This window comes from Chiloscyllium punctatum, chromosome 18 (assembly GCF_047496795.1).
Source record: "Chiloscyllium punctatum isolate Juve2018m chromosome 18, sChiPun1.3, whole genome shotgun sequence".
NCBI lineage: Eukaryota > Metazoa > Chordata > Chondrichthyes > Orectolobiformes > Hemiscylliidae > Chiloscyllium > Chiloscyllium punctatum.
The window spans coordinates 69,387,669-69,408,168 of NC_092756.1; the positions used below are offsets into that span (position 1 = coordinate 69,387,669).

Here is a 20,500-nt window from a genome sequence, read left to right on the forward strand (position 1 = left end):
CTGTTGCCTATCCTGAGCACTGACTTACCACCGTACCCGGTTGAGTAATGCCTCAATTAGGAAATTGTTGTCCTTGTGTTTAAAACCTTCTCTGGCCTCATTTCCCCAATCCTGCAGTTGTTAGATCCTCCCAAATACCTCTACTCATCAGGTTCTGGCTTTTAGCACTTCCCCTGGTTTAATTACTCCATGTTGGCAGCTGCACCTTCAGCTGTCCAGTCAGGTCGTAAACTCCTCTATCCCACTCAGCCTTCAAAGATGCTCTTTCAAACCTCTCTTCATATCCAGACTTCCAGTCATCTGTGCCACTATTTCCTCACCTGACCCCAGTCAAATTGTGTTCAATAATGAACTTGGAAAGCACCTGGAACATGTTTTACATTTTAGCTGCTATATGACTGCATCTGGTTATCATATTTGGGCTCTTGAGGTTGAGACTCTGACCCTCCCCAGAGGCTTTTGTGGGGGAGGGGGTCTGGTACAGTGGATGGCCCTGACCATGCACTTGTCCACTTCAGAGATTTGACTGCTTGCTTTCTTTTTTAAACAGACTTTCACAAGGATCCCAATAGTGAAATAAAGAAAAAGTTAAAATTCAAACCCAGCAAGATGTTGAAATTTCTAGGCAACAAGCCAGAAGTAAAGTCAAAAAGTGCCAAAGAGAAGAATTTGTGATTGGTGGAAATGCTGGAAAGAATGGGAAGCTGCAAGTGCAGCACCAGCTGACATTGACCAACGGGTCTGCACTTTTTGGGACTGGTTCAACTTGGCAGCATCTGCTGATTGTTCATAGGAAGAAGATCTGGACTCATACTGACATTAGGCAGCTCCATCATGGTGCTGTCAGAGATTATTTACTATATATCCTTAGTTCATGTGCAATAGAAGTCACTACAGTCCTGTATAATTTGTATTTAGTGCATTTTACACAACAGCTGAGACACATTCATTATTCTTTCTCAAGCTAAAACCTGCCTTTTCCCACTGTCCAGTTTTGTGCAGTTTCCCAGGTACAGGCTCTGCCTGACTCTGTGGTTGTTTACTGTGGCCAAGTCACACCAGCATCACGTATTGCTCTGGAGTTTTGTTTTCAGTGTGTGAAGATCTGTTCAGTTCCTGCCATGCAATGCCCTATCACTGCACAAATAGTTTTCTCAAGACCTAGTAACTCTCACAACGACTCTGCAGTCTCCAGATTGTTACCTGTCTGTGTGTGCTGGTTATCTTGTGGACAGCATTTACTATTGTCACCACAAGAAAGTTTTCAATCTTTCTCAGTTGTAACTGAAATCTTTGCAACGACAGTATCCAAAAACAGTACCTTACCTGTGACAACATATCAATATCATGTACACCCATACATAGTGCGCTGTGTACTCAGCTGATGGAGGACAGCTGGGGTTACAGGTGCTGAACTCTCTGGTGTGGAGGGTTCAATAGGTACTGTGTACTCCAGGGCTAAAGAAACTGCCCATTCTGGTGGTTTTGCAGTGCCCTGGACAATTGGGTGAGGAGGATGCATTACATCAAGCACTCTAGAAAAGGGGTTTTGAGGCGAGGTATTGTATCAGGTAGATACCCAGGGTCCTGAAATTTGAGTTTGTGCCAGGGGCCAGAGCTAGAATCTCAGCAATAAGATTCTACGTCATGATTGCGACCAGTCTAAATAGTTTCTCCAACATACAGTATTATGTAATGCCAGTAGTGGATATCATTTCTTACCAGGCGGAGTTGGGTACTGCAGATGCTGGAGGTTAGGGTCAGGATTGGAGTGGTGCTGGAAAAGCACAGCAGGTCAGGCAGCATCCGAGGAGCAGGAGAATCGACGTTTTGGGAATTCCTGATGAAGGGCTTTTGCCCGAAACGTCGATTTTCCTGCTCCTCGGATGCTGCCTGACCTGCTGTGCTTTTCCAGCATCACTCTAATGTTGACCATTTCTTACCATCCCACTTACCCATTGATGAGAGCCTGAACAGATTAGTTGAATGATTACCGCCCTCTCCTTATCAACAACCAGGGTCATAAGGCATCTTTAGCCAAGAACTGACTCTGCGTAGTCAGAACGCAGCTTGATCACTAACTGTGAAGTTACAATGCCAGTTGTTGCTGTAATTACTGTGCCTCTCTTCCACTAAATAATGTAAAGCTGTTATTTTAATACAGAGAGACCTTAAAGTAATGAATCATGATCAGACACAGGGCAGTCAGCATCCAAATCATGAGCAGACACAGTGACAGAATCAACAAGGCTGGGAATGGATAGGCAGAGAGCTGGAGCCCATGGCATTCACCTATCTCTCAAGACTGTGTCGTGTGTCATACAGGCTTTGGTGTTGAGACATAGTGCTGACACCTGTCCACTGCTCGTTATGAGCACGGTTTGAGTCTTGAAGGGGCTATTGACTGGAACACTCCCTTTTCTGTTTCAGCACTGATAATAATGGAGTTCTATGCAATGTAGGGGGACTCTGGAATGTTTACTAACCTTTAATAATTTTGCACCATACAAGTAAATCAGAAGCACTTTTCAGAATGAAACAGGATATACAAAGTGTATTCATGAAAGACCTTTCTAGAATCTGTGGGCTGTGGACCTCCACCTCGTTCTTTATCATCAGGGGAATCTCTGAACAGTGACCAAGCTGCAGACTGAAAACTTCATAACACGCTCAATTCTGCCGCAGTCGTCATATTCTCATATCAGTGTTGGGTTAGAATTAAGTTTCAGAAGTGAGGCACCAATTGTTACAAACGATGCCTAGTAGGATTAATGTACTCCTTGGAACATCAGGAGTAGTACATAAGTATGTACATAATGTGAGCATGCAGAATTGAGCACACAAGCAGCTGTTCTGACAGTGTGCAGCTGCAGGCATGGGTGACTTTATGCTTTATTATCTAATGTCCCTGATAATATTGTACATCAGTTGGCTCCTAGTGTCTCAACTTGCACTGTGTTGTTGATGTAATTCCTCACCAGGTTCAATCTGAAACCTTCATTGGTATTTAATCTGCCAATCACAGTGCCCATCACTCATAATAGGTCCACTGTACCAATGGGCATTCACTCCAAACTGGTGAATGACTGTCCTTTTGACCTGAGCCTAACCCTCAACATGTTGATGGGCTGCTGACATTAGCCTGATACAGTGAAGGTCTTCGTACTTGATCAGTTAGGATCTAAATGGTCAGTTTTGTTCCTTAGGGTTCATTTACATTTGAACACACAGAACCAACAAGCAACTAAACATCACAGTGCATTCACACATCAGCTGCGCTTTATCAGGAGCTTTTGGATCTGTATTTTGAACTTAACTCTATGCTTCCAGAGATTGACTGAGAAACAATATGTATGTTGGTCTGAGCTGTGGCATATGCACTGTTGCCCTGGTTAACAATTTATTTTGTGATATTTTAGGTTCTTAGCATTAAATATATTAATATCTAACACATACAGGAACAGATGCCAAATATAAGCCTTAATTCAATTTACTGTCAACCCTTTTATTGAAAGCATTTTTTGTACTTACAGCAGAGTGAGGATTGGTGCCTTTTTTGTTTTTGGTAGTTATAGGGTTGCTGTCCTCAAGTGAATTGAATGGATTTGCTGATACAGATAATTTCTTTAGCTGTTACTCTGCCTTACCTATTTGTATATAATATTTATTGAAACACCCAAACATTGTTCTAAAGCTATATTATTCTCCTAACAAAATGGGTAAAATTGGGACCAATAAAATGGAACGTTGTCCAAGTGTGTCTCTGGTTTATGAGTGGGAGTCATCTGTGATTCAGAATCTCATTGACATGTCAGTTTTATGCATGTACCCTGGTCAGAGGAAACCTTTCTCCTTTAAGCAAGGTGTCACTGCATATTTGGTGTTTTGTTAGAATAGCCCTATGCCATCCACAAGGTGCACTGCAGAAATTCACCAAAGATCCTTAAACAGCACCTTCTAAACACTCAATTACTTCCATCTAGAAGGTCAAGGGCAGCAGATACACAAGAACATCACCACCTGCAGGTTCCCCTCCAAGCCACTCACCATTCTGACCTGAAAATGGTGTTATTCCTTCACTGTCACTGAATCAAAATTCTGAAATTCCCTCCCTCAGGGTCAAACTGCAGCAGTTCAAGAAGATAGCTCACCATGACCTTCTCAAGGGCAGCTAGAGACAGGTGATAATGTGCCAGACAGCCAGTGATGTTCATATCCCATGAGTGAATAAAAAATTGTCCTGTTTGTTACTCACTGGCACTTGTTTATCTATAACAACAATTCAACAACTTGTTTACAGTGTTACCTTTAATGCATTCAAACATCAAAAAGGGTTTTGCAAAGATATTATAAAACAGAATAATAGCATCACACCACATACAATTTCTGACCAAACACTTGGTCAAAGAGGTATAAAGGCATGATTCTGGGCTTCAGCAGCAGATAAACAGCGTTGACAATTTTGTGGCAGAAAAAATAAGTGGCGTTAATGAAAATGTGTGTTTGAAAGCTCATCTGTAGCTGCTCTAATGTCCGTATTAGAGTCTCAATATTTACAGCACGGAAAGAGGTCCTATACTATAACTCCCAATTTCTGGCATTTGAAGTGTTCATCTAAACACTACTAAAATGTTGTGAGGGTCCCCACCTCTACCATCCTTTCAGGGAGTGAATTCCAGATACAACCCTCTTTCGAAAAATAAATTGTTCCTCAAGCCTCCTGCTCTTTTACCTTAAAACTGTATCCCTCGTTACTAACCTCACCTCGGGGGAAGGTTTCTCCCTGCCTGCCTGTGAATGCCCCTCCACTTTGTGTCACTCACACAGATCACAGGCATCTCTACTGTTGAGAAAGGCAACTCCAGCCTCTCTTCATGAGCTGAAGTGCTTCAGCCCTGCTCCCTCTCTAATGCAAACACGTCCTTCCTATAACTACACACAGTACCTGTGCGGTGACCTAACTCCCATTATACACACAGCTCCATTATAGCCTCCCTGCCCTTCACTGGGTCTGCTGGGATAGTAGCTGATCCGACAGACCCCGGCCGTCCCTGGGTGCAGGATGACCCCCTCACTCCCCTCCACTGGACCCTCTGATCCTCACTGCTCTGCCTCTGCATCAGTGCTTCCGCCTGCCCAGGTTTCCGCTTCCGGTCGCCGCGCTGCACGGTGGGAGGACGGGGCGGGCTCACCGTCACCATAGCAACAGGAGCTGACACCAAAACGCTGCCTCTCCGGCCGCTGGTCACTGTCCATCACCGGCTCAAACCCTGGTCACTGTCCCCCTGGTCACTGTCCCGTGGTCACCGTCCCCCTGGTCACTGTCCCGTGGTCACTGTCCCGTGGTCACCGTCCCCCTGGTCACTGTCCCGTGGTCACTGTCCCCCTGGTCACTGTCCTTTGGGCACCATCCCCCTGGTCACTGTCCTCTGGTCACCGTCCCCCTGGTCACTGTCCCCTGGTCACTGTCCCCCTGGTCACTGTCCCGTGGTCACCGTCTCCCTGGTCACTGTCCCCTGGTCAGTGTCCCCCTGGTCACTGTTCCCTCACTATCCCCCTGGTCACCGTCCCCCTGGTCACTGTCCTCTGGTCACCATCCCCCTGGTCACCCTTCCCACCCCCACCCCCCCCCCCGTTCCCTCACTGTCCCCCTGGTCACTGTCCCCTCACTGTCTCCCTGGTCACTATCCCTTGGTCACTGTCCCCTCAGGCCCACTAGCCCAGTCTCTGATCACTGTTCCCACCACTCCACCCCAATCATTATCTACCTGGCTCCTGGTCCAATCTCTGGTTACTGTCGTCCTGTCTTCTGGTCAGTCTTGGGCCTCTCCCTTTGGTCACAAGTCGGGTTGTGGTGTTTCTGCTCTGTGTCTAACACTGGCCAGCCCCTGGTCCGGTCTATTCATCAACGCCAGCAGCTGACTGCCAACCACTGGAACATGGCGTGCAATCAGGGAATGGCTAAAGGGCAAACTGGCATTGGATTCTGGAATTGTGCCAGAGCATCATACAGCAGAGAGACCCAGGAGCTGTTGAAAGGTGAGATTGCTCACGGTTGAGGGCAGCATGCTGCTGCACAATGCCAGGGATTTGGGTTCAATTCCAACCTTGGGCAACTGTGTGGAGTTTGTACATTCTCCCTGTGTCTACATGGGTTTCCTCCGGGTGCTCTGGTTCCCTCCCACAGGTCCAAAGACTACCATTCAAAATGATCATGCTGAGCTTCCAACTCAGTATCCCGCTCCCACTTTCTCCTCTGGTCACTGTCGCCTGGTCACTGTTCCCTCACTGTCCCCCTAAGAACTCTTATCTAACTCCAACATGAAAACATTCCATGATTTGGCCTCAACTGCTTTCTGTGCCAGAGAATTACACAGGCTCACCATTCACGGGATGAAGACATTTCTCATCTCACTCCTAAAATAGTTTACCTCGTATCCTTCAATCATGACCGCTGGTTCTAAACTCCCCCATCATCGGGAGTATCCTGTCTGCATTTAACCTACCTACTAACATTGGAATTTTATAGGTTTCTATTTCTCTTAACAATGGCGGGTATTTCTGGGTATAGTGCAGAAGATGCAGGATCAGTTCATTCCAAAAAGGAAGAAAGATCCTAAGAGCAGGCAGGGGAGGCCATGGCTGACGAGGGAAATTAAGAAACATATAAAGTCAAAAGAGAAAAAGTATAACATAGCAAAGATGAGTGGGAAAACGGAGGATTGGGAAGCTTTTAAAGAACAACAGAGGATTACTAAGAAGGAAATACGCAGAGAAAAAATGAGGTACGAAGGTAAACTGGCCAAAAATATAAAGGAGGATAGTAAAAGCTTTTTTCGGTATGTGAAAGGAAAAAAAATGGTAAAGACTAAAATTGGGCCCTTGAAGACAGGAATGGGTGAATATATTACGGGGAACAAAGAAATGGCAGAAGAGCTGAATTGGTGTGTCAGATCTGTGTTCACTGGGGAAGACACAAGCAATCTCCCTGAGGTAACAGTGGCTGAAGGACCTGAACTGAAGGGAATTTATATTTGCCAGGAATTGGTGTTGGAGAGACTGTTAGGTCTGAAGGTTGATAAGTCCCCGGGGCCTGATGGTCTACATCCCAGGGTACTGAAGGAGGTGGCTCGAGAAATCGTGGATGCATTGGTGATTATTTTCCAATGTTCTATAGATTCAGGATCCGTTCCTGCGGATTGGAGGGTGGCTAATGTTGTCCTACTTTTTAAGAAAGGAGGGAGTGAGAAAGCAGGAAATTATAGACCAGTTAGTCTGACCTCAGTGGTGGGAAAGATGCTGGAGTCAATTATAAAGGAAGAAATTACGACACATCTGGATAGCAGTAACAGGATAGGTCAGAGTCAGCATGGATTTATGAAGGGGATATCATGCTTGACTAATCTTCTGGAATTTTTTGAGGATGTAACTCTGAAGATGGGCAAGGGAGATCCAGTGGATGTAGTGTACCTGGACTTTCAGAAAGCCTTTGATAAAGTCCCACATAGGAGGTTAGTGAGCAAAATTAGGGTGCATGGGATTGGGGGCTAAGTACTAATTTGGATTGAAAGTTGGTTGGCTGACAGGAAACAAAGAGTAGTGATATACGGCTCCATTTCGGAATGGCAGGCGGTGACCAGTGGGGTACCACAGGGATCAGTGCTGGGACCGCAGTTTTTTTACAATGGACATTAATGATATAGATGATGGTTTTAAAAGTAATATTAGCAAATTTGCTGATGATACAAAGCTGGGTGGCAGGGTGAAATGTGAGGAGGATGTTAGGAGATGACAGGGTGATCTGAACAGGCTAGGTGAGTGAACAGATGCATGGCAGATGCAGTTTAATGTGGATAAATGTGTGGTTATCCACTTTGGTGGCAAGAACCTGAAGGCAGATTACTACCTAATTGGAGTCAAGTTAGGTAAAGGGGCAGTACAAAGAGATCTGCGTGTTCCTGTACACCAGTCAATGAAGGTAAGCATGCAGGTACAGCAGGTAGTGAAGAAGGCTAATAGCATGCTGGCCTTCATAACAAGAGGCATTGAGTATAGAAGCAAAGAGGTTCCTCTGCAGCTGTACAGGGCCCTGGTGAGACCACACCTGGAATATTGTGTGCAGTTTTGGTCTCCAAATTTGAGGAAAGACACTCTGGCTATTGAGGGAGTGCAGCGTAGGTTCACGAGGTCAATTTCCGGAATGGCGGGATTATCTTACGCTGAAAGATTGGAATGACTGGGCTTGTATATCCTTGAGTTTAGAAGGCTGAGAGGGGATCTGATTGAAACATATAAGATTATTAAAGGGTTGGACACTCTGGAGGCAGGAAACATGTTTCCGCTGATGGGTGAGTCCCGAACCAGAGGACACAGCTTAAAAATAAGGGGTAGGCCACTTAGAACCGAGTTGAGGAGAAACTTCTTCACCCAGAGAGTGGTGGGTGTGTGGAATACTCTGTTCCAGGAGGCTGTGGAGGCCCAGTCTCTGATACTTTCAAGAAAGAGTTGGATAGAGCGCTTAAGGATAATGGAATCAAGGGTTATGGGGATAAGGCAGGAACAGGATACTGATTGAGGATGATCAGCCATGATCATATTGAATGGTGGTGCAGGCTCAAAGGGCAGAATGGCCTACTCCTGCACCTATTGTCTATTGTCTATTATTCTTCAAACCTCCAGTGAATGTAGCCTTAACAGATCCAATCTCTCTTCATATGCCACCCCTGCCATTCCAGGAATCATTCTGGTAAAGTTTTGTGGTTATTTTCCCTGGAGCGTTGGAGGTTGAGGGGTGGCCTTATTAGAGGTTTATAAGATCATATGGGACATAGATAGAGTCAATAGCCAAGGTTTTTTTCCCCCCAGGGTAGGGGAGTCCAAAACTAGAGGACATAGGTTTAAGGTGAAAGGGGAAAGATATAAAAGGGACCTAAGGAGCAAACTTTTCATGCAGAGGCTGGTACGTGTATGGAATGAGTTGCCTGAGAAAAGTGGTAGAGGTTGGTACAATTACGACATTTAAAAGGCATCTAGATGTGTAGGTAAATAGGAGGGGATATGGGCCAAATGGGACTAGATTAACTTAGGATATCTGGTCGGCATGGACGAGTTGGACTGAAGGGTCTGTTTCCGTGCTGTACATCTCTATGACTCTATGTGTAGGTTAGATAGATTGGCCATGCCAAATTGCCCACAGTGTTCAGGGATGTGCAGGCTAGCTGGGTTAACCATGAGAAGTGTAGGGGTAGAGGGTCAGGGTGGGATGCTCTCTGGAATGTTAGTGTGGATTTGATGGATCAAAAAGCCTGCTTCCATGCTGTTGGGACTCTATGATTCTATGAATTAACAATAAACTGTACGGAGAGCACAGCGTGGAAATAGAGAGCAGGAAATGTGAGGCTCGGGCTAGGCCAACATTTATTTCCCAGCCCTAACTGTGCTGGAAAAGGTGACAGTGAGCTGCCTTCTTGAACTGCTGTAGTCTTTAGGATTAAGGGACACCCACAATCCTATTAGGGAGGGAGTTCCAGGATTTTGATGCTGTGACATTGAATGAACGACAATATATTTCCAAGGATGGTGATTGGCATGAAGGGGAACTTGAAAGTGGTGGTATTCTCATGCGCTTTGCTAACAAAAATCCGTCAGTCTCAATTTTCAATTGACTCCCAGCCTCCAAAGTTTTCTGAGGGCAAAGAGCTCGGGCAACTGTGTGGAGTTTGCACATTCTCCCTGTTCATGCGTGGGTTTCCACCGGGTGCTCCGGTTTCCTCTCATAGTCCAAAGATGTGCAGGTTAGGGTGGATTGGCCATGCTAAACTGCCCATAATGTGCAGGGGTTGTGGGTTAGCCATGGAAACGCAGGGTTACAGGGATAGGGTAGGGATGTGCGTCTGGGTTAGATGCTCTTTGGAAGGTCAGTGTGGACTCGATGGACTGAATGGCCTGCTTCCACACTGTAGAAATTCTATAATTTCCACTCCCCTTTTTGTATGATTAATCTAATTATAAAATACTGCCTCATTGTTCTGGATTCCTCAGACCAGAGGAGATGTAATGGATAGATAGAGAGTCCTAATCAGAGAGATTATTTCTAATCTTCTGTATGAAGGAGAATCCAAATCCAGTTTTTGACAACCTGATTCATAAATTAATGTATTGACACCAAGTATCACTCTTGAGTTTTTGTTATTCTTTTGGGTGTCAATGCCAAGGCCAGCATTTTTGCCAATTAGAAAATACTTTGATTTATCTTTCTTAGATCCAAAGGGGATGACCTCGCACTTCCCCATATTGAACATTGGTGTGGGTCTGGAGTCACATGTAGGTCAGACCAGGTAAGGATTGCAGTTTCCTTCCCTAAAGGGCATTAGCAAACCAGATGGGTTTTTACAGCAATTGACAATGCTTCATGATCTTCATTAGACTCTTAATTCCAGACTTCTACTGAATTCATAGAACATTACACTTATTTACTTAATGGTAAGGTCCTAGGGAGTGTTGCTGAACAAAGAGACCTTGGAGTACAGGTTCATAGCTCCTTGAAAGTGGAGTCGCAGGTAGATAGGATAGTGAAGAAGGCGTTTGGTATGCTGTCCTTTATTGGTCAGAGTATTGAGTACAGGAGTTGGGAGGTCATGTTGCGGCTGTACAGGACATTGGTTAGGCCACTGTTGGAATATTGCGTGCAATTCTGGTCTCCTTCCTATCAGAAAGATGTTGTGAAACTTGAAAAGGTTCAGCAAAGATTTACAAGGATGTTGCCAGGGTTGGAGGATCTGAGCTATGGGGAGACGGTGAACAGGCTGGGGCTGTTTTCCCTAGAGCATCGGAGGCTGAGGGGTGACCTTATCGAGGTTTATAAAATCATGAGGGACATGGATCGGATAAATAGACAAGCGTCTTTTCCCTTGGGTGGGGGAGTCCAGAACTAGAGGGCATAGGTTTAGGGTGAGAGGGGAAAGATATAAAAGAGAGCTATGGGGCAACTTTTTCACACAGAGGGTGGTACGTGTATGGAATGAGCTGCCAGAGGAAGTGGTGGAGGCTGGTACAATTGCAATATTTAAGAGGCATTTGGATGGGTATATGAATAGGAAGGGTTTGGAGGGATATGGGCCGGGTGTTGGCAGGTGGGACTAGATTGGGTTGGGATATCTGGTCGGCATGGACGGGTTGGACCGAAGGGTCTGTTTTCATGCTGTACATCTCTGTGACTCTACAGCGCAGAACAGGCCCTTCGGCCCTCGATGTTGCACCAACCTGTGAACTAATCAAAGCCCATCCCCCTACACAATCAAATTCCACTATCTGTCATGGTGGCATTTAACCCCAGGTTCCCAGAATATTACTTGGCTTAATAGTCTAATGATAATACCACAAGGTCATCACCTCCCCAAAACATTGATTATTTCAAAAGGTTAAACTAAATTTGCCCTTAAAAATTAGCCAGAGGGTATGGAGCAAAGGAGGATAATTAAAGGAAGAGCCACATATGAATATTTACTAATCAGATACAGAAAAACAGATTACCTAAGTTTCATAGGTCTGTAAAAAGGAAGAGATTAAAAGGAAGAGATTTGAAAACAAATCTACATCCATTCATGTCAGAAATAGGAGAATTTGTATTGGGAAACAAAAATGGCCAAGAAGTGAAATAATTGCTTCATGTTTGTCTTCATCAAAGAAGATTCAATAAATCGCCCAGAAATACTGAGATCCAAGGGACTAGTGAGAATGAAAAACTGAAAGCAATTAGTATTCTAAGTAAAGTAGTATTGGAGAAATTAATGGGTTTGATCATTGATAGATCCTGATATCGTAACTTGGTGACTTGCAACCCAGAGTGTTGAAAGAAGTGACTGTAGAGATAGTGGATGCATTCCTGAATATTTTACGCAGTTCTTTAGGTTCTGGGTGGTTCCTATAGATTGGAGGTTGCAAATGTAACCTCATGATTTAAATAAGGACAGAGGGAGAAACAGGGAAAATCTATTGTAGAGAATGTGATAACTGAACACTTACAAAATAATGATCTGATTGGGCAGAATCAACATGGATTTACAAAAGGGAAATCATGTTTGAAAACAGAGTTGGAGTAAATAGCTTGTTCTGAGGTTGACAGGATACAACCTCAGTGGGGTACAATAAGGATCGGTGCTTTGCCCAACTGTTAGAGCTAAGAGCAGCAAGGAGGGGACATGAAAGGTCCTTAGTTGGTAGGATTAGGGAAAACCCTAAGGCTTTCTATAGGTATGTTAGGAATAAAAGAATGACTAGGGAAGGAATAGGTCCAATCAAGGATAGTAATGGGAAGTTGCGTGTGGAGGCTGAAGAGATTGGGGAGGCGCTGAATGAATACTTTTCGTCAGTATTCACTCAGGAACAGGACATTGTTGTCGATATGAATACTGAGGCACGAATAAGTAGAATGGATGGCTTTGAGATATGTAGAGAAGAGGTGTTGGAAATTCTGGCAAGGGTGAAAATAGATAAGTCCCCTGGGCCTGATTGCATTTATCCTAGGATTCTCTGGGAAGCAAGGGAGGAGATTGCAGAGCCATTGGCCTTGATTTTTGTGTCCTCTTTGTCTACAGGAGTAGTGCCAGAGGACTGGAGGCTAGCAAACGTGGTTCCCTTGTTCAAGAAGGGGAGTAGGGATAATCCTAGTAACTGTAGGCCAGTGAGTCTCACTTCTGTTGTGGGCAAAGTCTTAGAGAGAATTATAAGGGATAGGATTTATGCACATCTGGATAAGAATGATGTGATCAAGGATAGTCAGCATGGTTTTGTGAAGGGCAGGTCGTGCCTCACAAACCTTATTGAATTCTTTGAGAAGGTGACGAAGGAGGTAGATGAGGGGAAAGCGGTAGATGTAGTATATATGGATTTTAGTAAGGCGTTTGATAAGGTCCCCCATGGTAGGCTACTGCAGAAAATACAGAGATATGGCATTGAGGGTGAGTTGGAGGTTTGGATTAGGAATTGGCTCTCTGGAAGAAGACAGAGGGTAGTAGTTGATGGCAAAGATTCATCTTGGAGTGCCGTCACTAGTGGTGTTCCGCAAGGATCTGTTTTGGGACCATTGCTGTTTGTCATTTTTATAAATGACCTGGAGGAAGGGTTAGAAGGTTGGGTGAGCAAGTTTGCGGATGATACGAAAGTCGGAGGAGTTGTAGACAGTGAGGAAGGATATGGCAGGTTACAGCGGGATATAGAGAAGCTGCAGAGCTGGGCAGAAAGGTGGCAAATGGAGTTCAATGTAGCTAAGTGTGAAGTGATTCACTTTGGTAAGAGTAATAAAAAGATGGATTACTGGGCTAATGGTAGACTACTTGGTAGTGTGGAAGAGCAGAGGGATCTTGGTGTCCATGTACACAGATCTCTGAAAGTTGCCACCCAGGTAAATAGTGCAGTGAAGAAGGCATATGGCGTACTGGCTTTTATTGGTAGAGGAATTGAGTTCCGGAGTCCTGAGGTCATGCTGCAGTTGTATAAGACTCTGGTGCGGCCGCTTCTGGAATATTGTGTGCAGTTTTGGTCGCCATACTATAGGAAGGATGTGGAGGCACTGGAACGGGTGCAGAGGAAGTTTACCAGGATGTTGCCTGGTATGGTAGGAAGATCCTATGAGGAAAGGCTGAGGCACTTGGGGTTGTTTTCTTTGGAGAAAAGAAGGTTTAGGGGTGATTTGATAGAGGTGTACAAGATGATTAGGGGGTTAGATAGGGTTGACAGTGAGAACCTTTTTCCGCGTATGGAGTCAGCTATTACAAGGGGGCATAGCTTTAAATTAAGGGGGGGTAGATATAGGACTGATGTTAGGGGTAGGTTCTTCACTCAGCGAGTCGTAAGTTCATGGAATGCCCTGCCAGTAGCAGTAGTGGACTCTCCCTCTTTATGGGTATTTAAGCGGGCATTGGATAGGTATATGGAGGATAGTGGGTTAGTGTAGGTTAGGTGGGCTTTGATCGGCGCAACATCGAGGGCCGAAGGGCCTGTACTGCGCTGTATTGTTCTATGTTCTATGTTCTATGTTCTATGTTCACAATCAGTTTCAATGATTTGGATTCAAGGACCAAACGTAGTATTTCCAAGTTTGCGGATGGCACAGAGCTAGGTTGGGAATATGTTGTGAGAACAATACAAAAAGACTTCAAGGAAATTTAGACTGACTGAGTGAACAAGAATTTGGAGTAGGTGAGCAGATGGAATATAATGTGGAGAAGTGTGAGACTATCCACTTTGGTAGGAGGGACAGAGGTGCAGAGTTTTTTTTTGCTTGCTGAGAGACTGGAAGGTTAGATTAGATTAGATTCCCTACAGTGTGGAAACAGGCCCTTCGGCCCAACAAGTCCACACCGACCCTCCGAAGAGCAACCCACCCAGACCCATCCTCCTACGCTAACACAATGGGCAATTTAGCACAGCCAATTCACCTGACCTGCACACCTCTGGACTGTGGGGGGAAACTGGAAAAAAACCCAAGCAGACACAGGAAGAATGTGCAAACTCCACAGTTGCCTGAGGTGGGAATCGAACCCAGGTCCCTGGCGCTGTGAGGCAGTAGTGCTAGCCACTGTGCCGCCCCTTTGATGGTCAAAGCGTCCTGGATGTCCTTGTTCAGAAATCACTGAAAATAATATGCATCAGGCAGGAGGGAAGACAAATGGTAAATTAGCCATTATTGCAGGAGGATTTGAATACAGGAGTGTAGGTATGTTGTTCCAGTTGTACAGATTAGACTGTGCCTAGGCTACTGTGTTAAGTTCTTACTCACAGGATATACTTGCCCCAGAGGGAGCACAGTGAAAGTTCGCCAGATAGATGGTTTTAGGAGGACAGACTGATGAGATTCTTATGGAGGTTAGAAGGATTGGCGATCTCAGTGTAACTTGCAAAATTCTTAAAGGGGAGACAGGGTGGGTGCAGACCTTCCAGCATCACTAATCCAGAATCTGGGTGCAGAAAGGCAAGTTGCTCTAGGTGGGAGGGACTCGAGAACCAGGATCAGGATTAGGGGCAAGACTTTTAGGACTGAGATGATGAGGATTTTTATTTTCACTCAGAGGATATTGAATCTTAGGAATTTTCTGTTCCCAAAGTTAGCAGAGGCTTAGTCTTTGAGCAGGTTCAAGAAGTCAGTATATTTCCAGGTATTGAAGATAGCAGGGAAATTTAAGATGGAAGAACAGATGGTCTGAAAAACCTTCCCCTGCTCCAATGTTCCTCAGAACAAATTAGCAAGTCGATTGCAAAGTACAAGAATTTGAGTCGTTATAACGTGGGACTTCAGTCATCTGAATGTAGACTGGGACAGCAAAGGTTTAAAGTGTAAAGCAGCAAAGAATTTGAAGAGTGTGTTCCGACAAGTTTTTTTACCATCAGCACCTTCCCAGTCCCTAGTGAGGAAGGAGGGCATTGCTGGGCCTGACTCTTGGGAAGTCTCAGGCTAGGACCTCACCTGTTGCTGTTCCACTGGTGGCTGTTACTAACTATACACCCCTGTCTTCTTGCAGTGATGATGCAGGAATCCAAACTGAATCAATTCCAAAAGAGACAACTTAACAGAAAGCTTCAGGGTGAGTATAATCACACACCAGCATCTCACTCGGCGTTTTTCAATGAAGAAAATCTCGTGAGGTACCTGTCCTTGGGAGTGTTTGATGAGGGCAGATGAAAGACGTTTTACATTTAGTTTTTAGGAATTGAGGGAACGTTACTCTGTATCTAACACCATACTCTAATTGTCCTGGGAGTATTAGATGGGGACAGTGTTGAGAAGGGGCTTTACTTTCAGGTTATAAGAGTAGGGGCAGCCTTACTCTGGATTGAGCCCCATGCCGTCTCAGGACTGAGTGTTTGATGGGGACAATGTTGAGAGAGCTTTTGTTTGCATTTGAAAGTGTCAATGAAGCTTTGCTCTGTATCTAAACCCACGCTGTCACTGCCCTTACAGAGTGTGATGGAGACAGTGTCGAGGGATCTTGACTTTGTACGTAACCCTGTGCTGTTCCTATACTCAAGGGTTAGATAGGCACAGGTTAGATGGAACTTTAATTTCAGTTTTGAAAAAGTAGAGAAAGCTTGACTCTAAATTTAACCCTGTGCTGCCCTTGTCCTGGGAGAGTTTGATGGTGACAGAGAAGAGGAGGCTTTACTCACAGTTCAAAAGAGTAGAGAGAGCATTTCTCTGTACCTAACTCTGTGTCGTTCCTGTCCTGGGAGTGTTCGATGGTGACAGTTTGAAAGAGTGGAGATTGCATTACTTTCATTTTAAAGAGAAGGGGCAGCTTTAGTCTGAATTAAATCCTATTCTGTCTCAGTGCTCGGAGTGTTTGATAGGAATAACATTGAGGCAGCTCTAATTTCTGTTACAAACAGTAGAGGGAGCTTTACTCAGATCTGGTCCCATGCTGTCTCTGTCCTGGGAATGTTTGAGAAGGCAGTGTTGAGGGATGTTTACTTTCTTTTAAAAGAATAGAAGAAGCTTAGCTCCATATCTAACCCAGTGCTGTTCCTGATCTGGATAGTTTTGATGGGGAAAATGTCAAGGGAGCTTTACTTTCAGTTTTCAAAAAAGAGAGCTAACTTTATTCTGTGTCTAACTCCATGTTGTCACTGTCATCGAGCTCTGTACCTAACACTGTGCTGTATCTGTCCTGGGAGCGTTTAATGCAGACAGTGTCAGGGGAACTTGACATCCAGTTTACTTTCAGATCAAAAGAGTAGAGGCATCATGCAGTTTTTGAGCAAAACCAGCATGATTCTCCATGACACTGGACTCTTTTGGCGATAAATTCCACGAGCATGATCTTAACCTTGGGCGAAGGTGAGGACTGCAGATGCTGGAGATTAGAGTCAAGACTAGAGTGGTGCTGGAAAAGCACAGCAGGTCAGGCAGCATCCCAGGAGCAGGAAAATCCTTGTTTCAGGAAAAAAACCTTTACTCAGGAATAGCAGGATGAAGAGCTTTTGCCCGAAACGTCGATTTTCATAATCCCCTGTGGAATGAGCGGTGCTCCAAAAGCAGGTGTGGTCCAAATAAAACAGTTGGACTATAACCGGTTGTTGTATGATTTTTAACTTTGCCTTAAGGTACGGTCTGAGGAACGAGGCACAGGGAGGCAGTGCTGTCTGTGGGACTGGGGACTGGGAGGCAGTGCTGTCTGTGGGACTGGGAGGCATTGCTTGGCTGAGGGACAGGGAGGCAGTGCTGCCTGAGGGACAGGGGGGCAGGTCTGTCTGTGGGACTGGGAGGCAGTGCTGTCTGAGGGTCTGGATGGCAGTGCTGTCTGAGGGACTGGGGACTGGGAGGCAGTGCTGTCTGAGGGATTGGGAGGCAGTGCTGCCTGAGGGACTGGGGGGCGGTGCTGTCTGAGGGTCTGGATGGCAGTGCTGTCTGAGGGAGTGGTGACAGAGAGACAGTGCTGTCTGAGGGATTGGGAACTGGGAGGCAAAACTGTCTGAGGGACTGGAGGGCACTGCCGTCTAAGGGACTGGGGGGGGCAGTGCTGTCTGAAGAATTGGGGACTGGGGGCCAGTGCTGTCTGAGGGACTGGGGACTGGGGACTGGGAGGCAGTGCTTTCTGAGGGACTGGGCACTGGGAGGCAGTGCTGTCTGACGGAATGGGGACTGGGAGGTAAAACTTCTGAGGGACTGGGAGACAGTGCTGCCTGACAGTTTGCGAGGCTGTGCTCCCTGAGGGACTGGGTGGCAGTGCTGTCTGAGGGACTAGGGACTAGGAGGCAGTGCTGTCTGAGTGAGTGGGGATTGGGAGGCAGAGCTGTCTGATAGACTGGGAGGCAGTGCTGTATGAGGCACTGGAAGGGAGTACTGTCTGAGGGTCTGGTGTCTGGGAGGCAGTGCTGTCTGAGGCAGCATCACCTCGTTGATTTTAACCCTACTGCGAATCCTCTTGCAAGGATGCCTGCCTTGAAGAAGGTTTCCTCCTCTCTTTGGATGCTGCCTGAACTGCTGTGCTCTTCTACTAATCCAGAATCTGGTTTCCAGCATCTGCAGTCATTGTTTTTACCCAGTGCTGTCTGAGGGACTTGAGAGGCAATGCTGTCTGAGAGTCTGGGAGACAGTGCTGTCTGAGGGTCTGGGAGACAGTGCTGTCTGAGGGTCTGGGAGACAGTGCTGTCTGAGGGTCTGGGAGACAGTGCGGTCTGAGGGTCTGGGAGACAGTGCGGTCTGAGGGTCTGGGAGACAGTGCGGTCTGAGGGTCTGGTTACTGGGAAGCAGTGCTGTCTGAGGGACTGAGGACTGGGAGGCAGTGGTGCCTGAAGGACAGGGAGGCAGTGCTGTCTGAGGGACCGGGGGGGTGGTGCTGTCTGAGAGACTGTGGGGCTGTGCTGTCTAAGGGACTGGGAGCAGTTTGTCTGAGGGACTGGGGTCTGGGAGGCAGTGCTGTCTGAAGGACTCGGAGGCAGTGCTGTCTGAGGGACTGGGAGGCAGTGCTGTCTGAGGGACTGGGAGGCAGTGCTGTCTGAGGGACTGGGAGGCAGTGCTGTCTGAGGGACTGGGAGGCAGTGCTGTCTGAGGGACTGGGAGGCATTGCAGTCTGAGGGACTGGTAGCAGTGCTGTCTGAGGAACTAGGTGGCAGTGCTGTCTGAGGGAATGGGACTGGGTCGCAGTGCTGTCTGAGGGACTGGGGGGCAGTGCTGTCTGAGGGACTGGGGGGCAGTGCTGTCTGAGGGACTGGGGGGCATTGCAGTCTGAGGGACTGGTAGCAGTGCTGTCTGAGGAACTAGGTGGCAGTGCTGTCTGAGGGAATGGGACTGGGTCGCAGTGCTGTCTGAGGGACTGGGAGGCAGTGCTGTCTGAGGGACTAGGGGGCAGTGCTATCTGAGGGACTGGGAGGCAGTGCTGCCTGAGGGACTGGGTGGCGGTGCTGTCTGAGGGAGTGGCGACAGAGAGACAGTGCTGTCTGAGGGATTGGGAACTGGGAGGCAGTGCTGTCTAAGGGACTGGAGACTGGGAGGCAAAACTGTCTGAGGGACTGGGAGGCAGTGCTGTCTGAGGGACTGGGGGTCAGTGCTGTCTGAGGGACTGGGGGGGCAGTGCTGTCTGAGGGAATGGGGGGGCAGTGCTGTCTGAGGGACTGGTAGCAGTGCTGTCTGAGGAACTGGGAGGCAGTGCTGTCTGAGGGACTGGGGATTGGGAATTAGTGCTGTCTGAGGCAGTGGGGACTGGGAGGCAGTGCTGTCTGTGGGACTGGGGACTGGGAGGCAGTGCTGACTGAGGATCTGGGAGCAGTGCTGTCTGAGGGAATGGGGAATGGGAGAAGTGCTGTCTGAGGGAATGGGGACTGGGAGGCAGTGGTGTCTGAGGGACTGGGAGCAGTGCTGTCTGGGGGACTGGGAGGCAGTGCTGTCTGAGGGACTGGGGACTGGGAGGCAGTGCTGTCTGAGGGACTGGGAGCAGTGCTGTCTAAAGGACTGGGAAGCATTGCAGTCTGAGGGACTGGTAGCAGTGCTGTCTGAGGGAATGGGACTGGATGGCAATGCTGTCTGGGGGACTGGGAACAGTGCTGTCTGGGGGACTGGGAGGCAGTGCTGTCTGGGGGACTGGGAGGCAGTGCTGTCTGGGGGACTGGGAGGCAGTGCTGTCTGGGGGACTGGGAGGCAGTGCTGTCTGAGGGACTGGGGACTGGGAGGCAGTGCTGTCTGAGGGACTGGGAGCAGTGCTGTCTAAAGGACTGGGAAGCATTGCAGTCTGAGGGACTGGTAGCAGTGCTGTCTGAGGGAATGGGACTGGATGGCAATGCTGTCTGGGGGACTGGGAACAGTGCTGTCTGGGGGACTGGGAGGCAGTGCTGTCTGGGGGACTGGGAGGCAGTGCTGTCTGGGGGACTGGGAGGCAGTGCTGTCTGGGGGACTGGGAGGCAGTGCTGTCTGGGGGACTGGGAGGCAGTGCTGTCTGGGGGACTGGGAGGCAGTGCTGTCTGGGGGACTGGGAGGCAGTGCTGTCTGAGGGACTGGGAACAGTGCTGTCTGGGGGACTGAGAGGCAGTGCTGTCTGAGGGACTGGGAGCAGTGCTGTCTGAAGGACTGGGAGGCAGTGCTGTCTGAGGGACTGGGAGCAGTGCTGTCTGAAGGACTGGGAGGCAGTGCTGTCTGAGGGACTGGGAGCAGTGCTGTCTGAAGGACTGGGAGGCATTGCAGTCTGAGGGACTGGTAGCAGTGCTGTCTGAGGAACTGGGAGGCATTGCAGTATGAGGGATTGGGGATTGGGAGTCAGTGCTGTCTGAGGAAGTGGCGACTGGGAGGCAGTGCTGTCTGTGGGACTGGTAACTGGGAGGCAGTGCTGACTGAGGATCTGGGAGCAGTGCTGTCTGATGGAATGGGGACTGGGGTACACTGCCGTCTGAGGGACTGGAAGCAGTGCTGTCTGAGGGACTGGGGGGCGGTGCTGTCTGAGGGACTGGGGGGCGGTGCCGGTGCTGTCTGAGGTACTGGCTGGCAGTGCTGTCTGAGGGAATGGGAACTGGGAGG

The 20,500-nt window shown here is 47.5% G+C and overlaps 2 protein-coding genes across 4 annotated transcripts in view; both read left to right on the plus strand.

Annotated features, from left to right (window-relative positions):
* micall1a (MICAL-like 1a) overlaps positions 1 to 3,755 on the plus strand; it is a 92,887-nt gene extending 89,132 nt beyond the window's left edge. For both annotated transcript variants that reach the window (XM_072588416.1, XM_072588417.1), the window contains exon 16: positions 551 to 3,755. In XM_072588416.1, the coding sequence (XP_072444517.1) occupies positions 551 to 675 (125 nt within the window). In that variant the 3' untranslated portion in view covers positions 676 to 3,755. The remainder of the gene's footprint in view (positions 1 to 550) is intronic.
* Positions 3,756 to 5,195: 1,440 nt separating this feature from the next.
* Positions 5,196 to 20,500, plus strand: part of c18h22orf23 (chromosome 18 C22orf23 homolog) — a 55,234-nt gene continuing 39,929 nt past the window's right edge. The window contains exons 1-3 of one of the 2 annotated variants that reach the window (XM_072588156.1): positions 5,196 to 6,039; positions 10,262 to 10,337; positions 15,519 to 15,581. In XM_072588156.1, coding sequence (XP_072444257.1) covers positions 15,521 to 15,581 — 61 coding nt within the window. In that variant the 5' untranslated portion in view covers positions 5,196 to 6,039; positions 10,262 to 10,337; positions 15,519 to 15,520. The remainder of the gene's footprint in view (positions 6,040 to 10,261; positions 10,338 to 15,518; positions 15,582 to 20,500) is intronic. The other variant, XM_072588155.1, reaches the window with a different exon arrangement.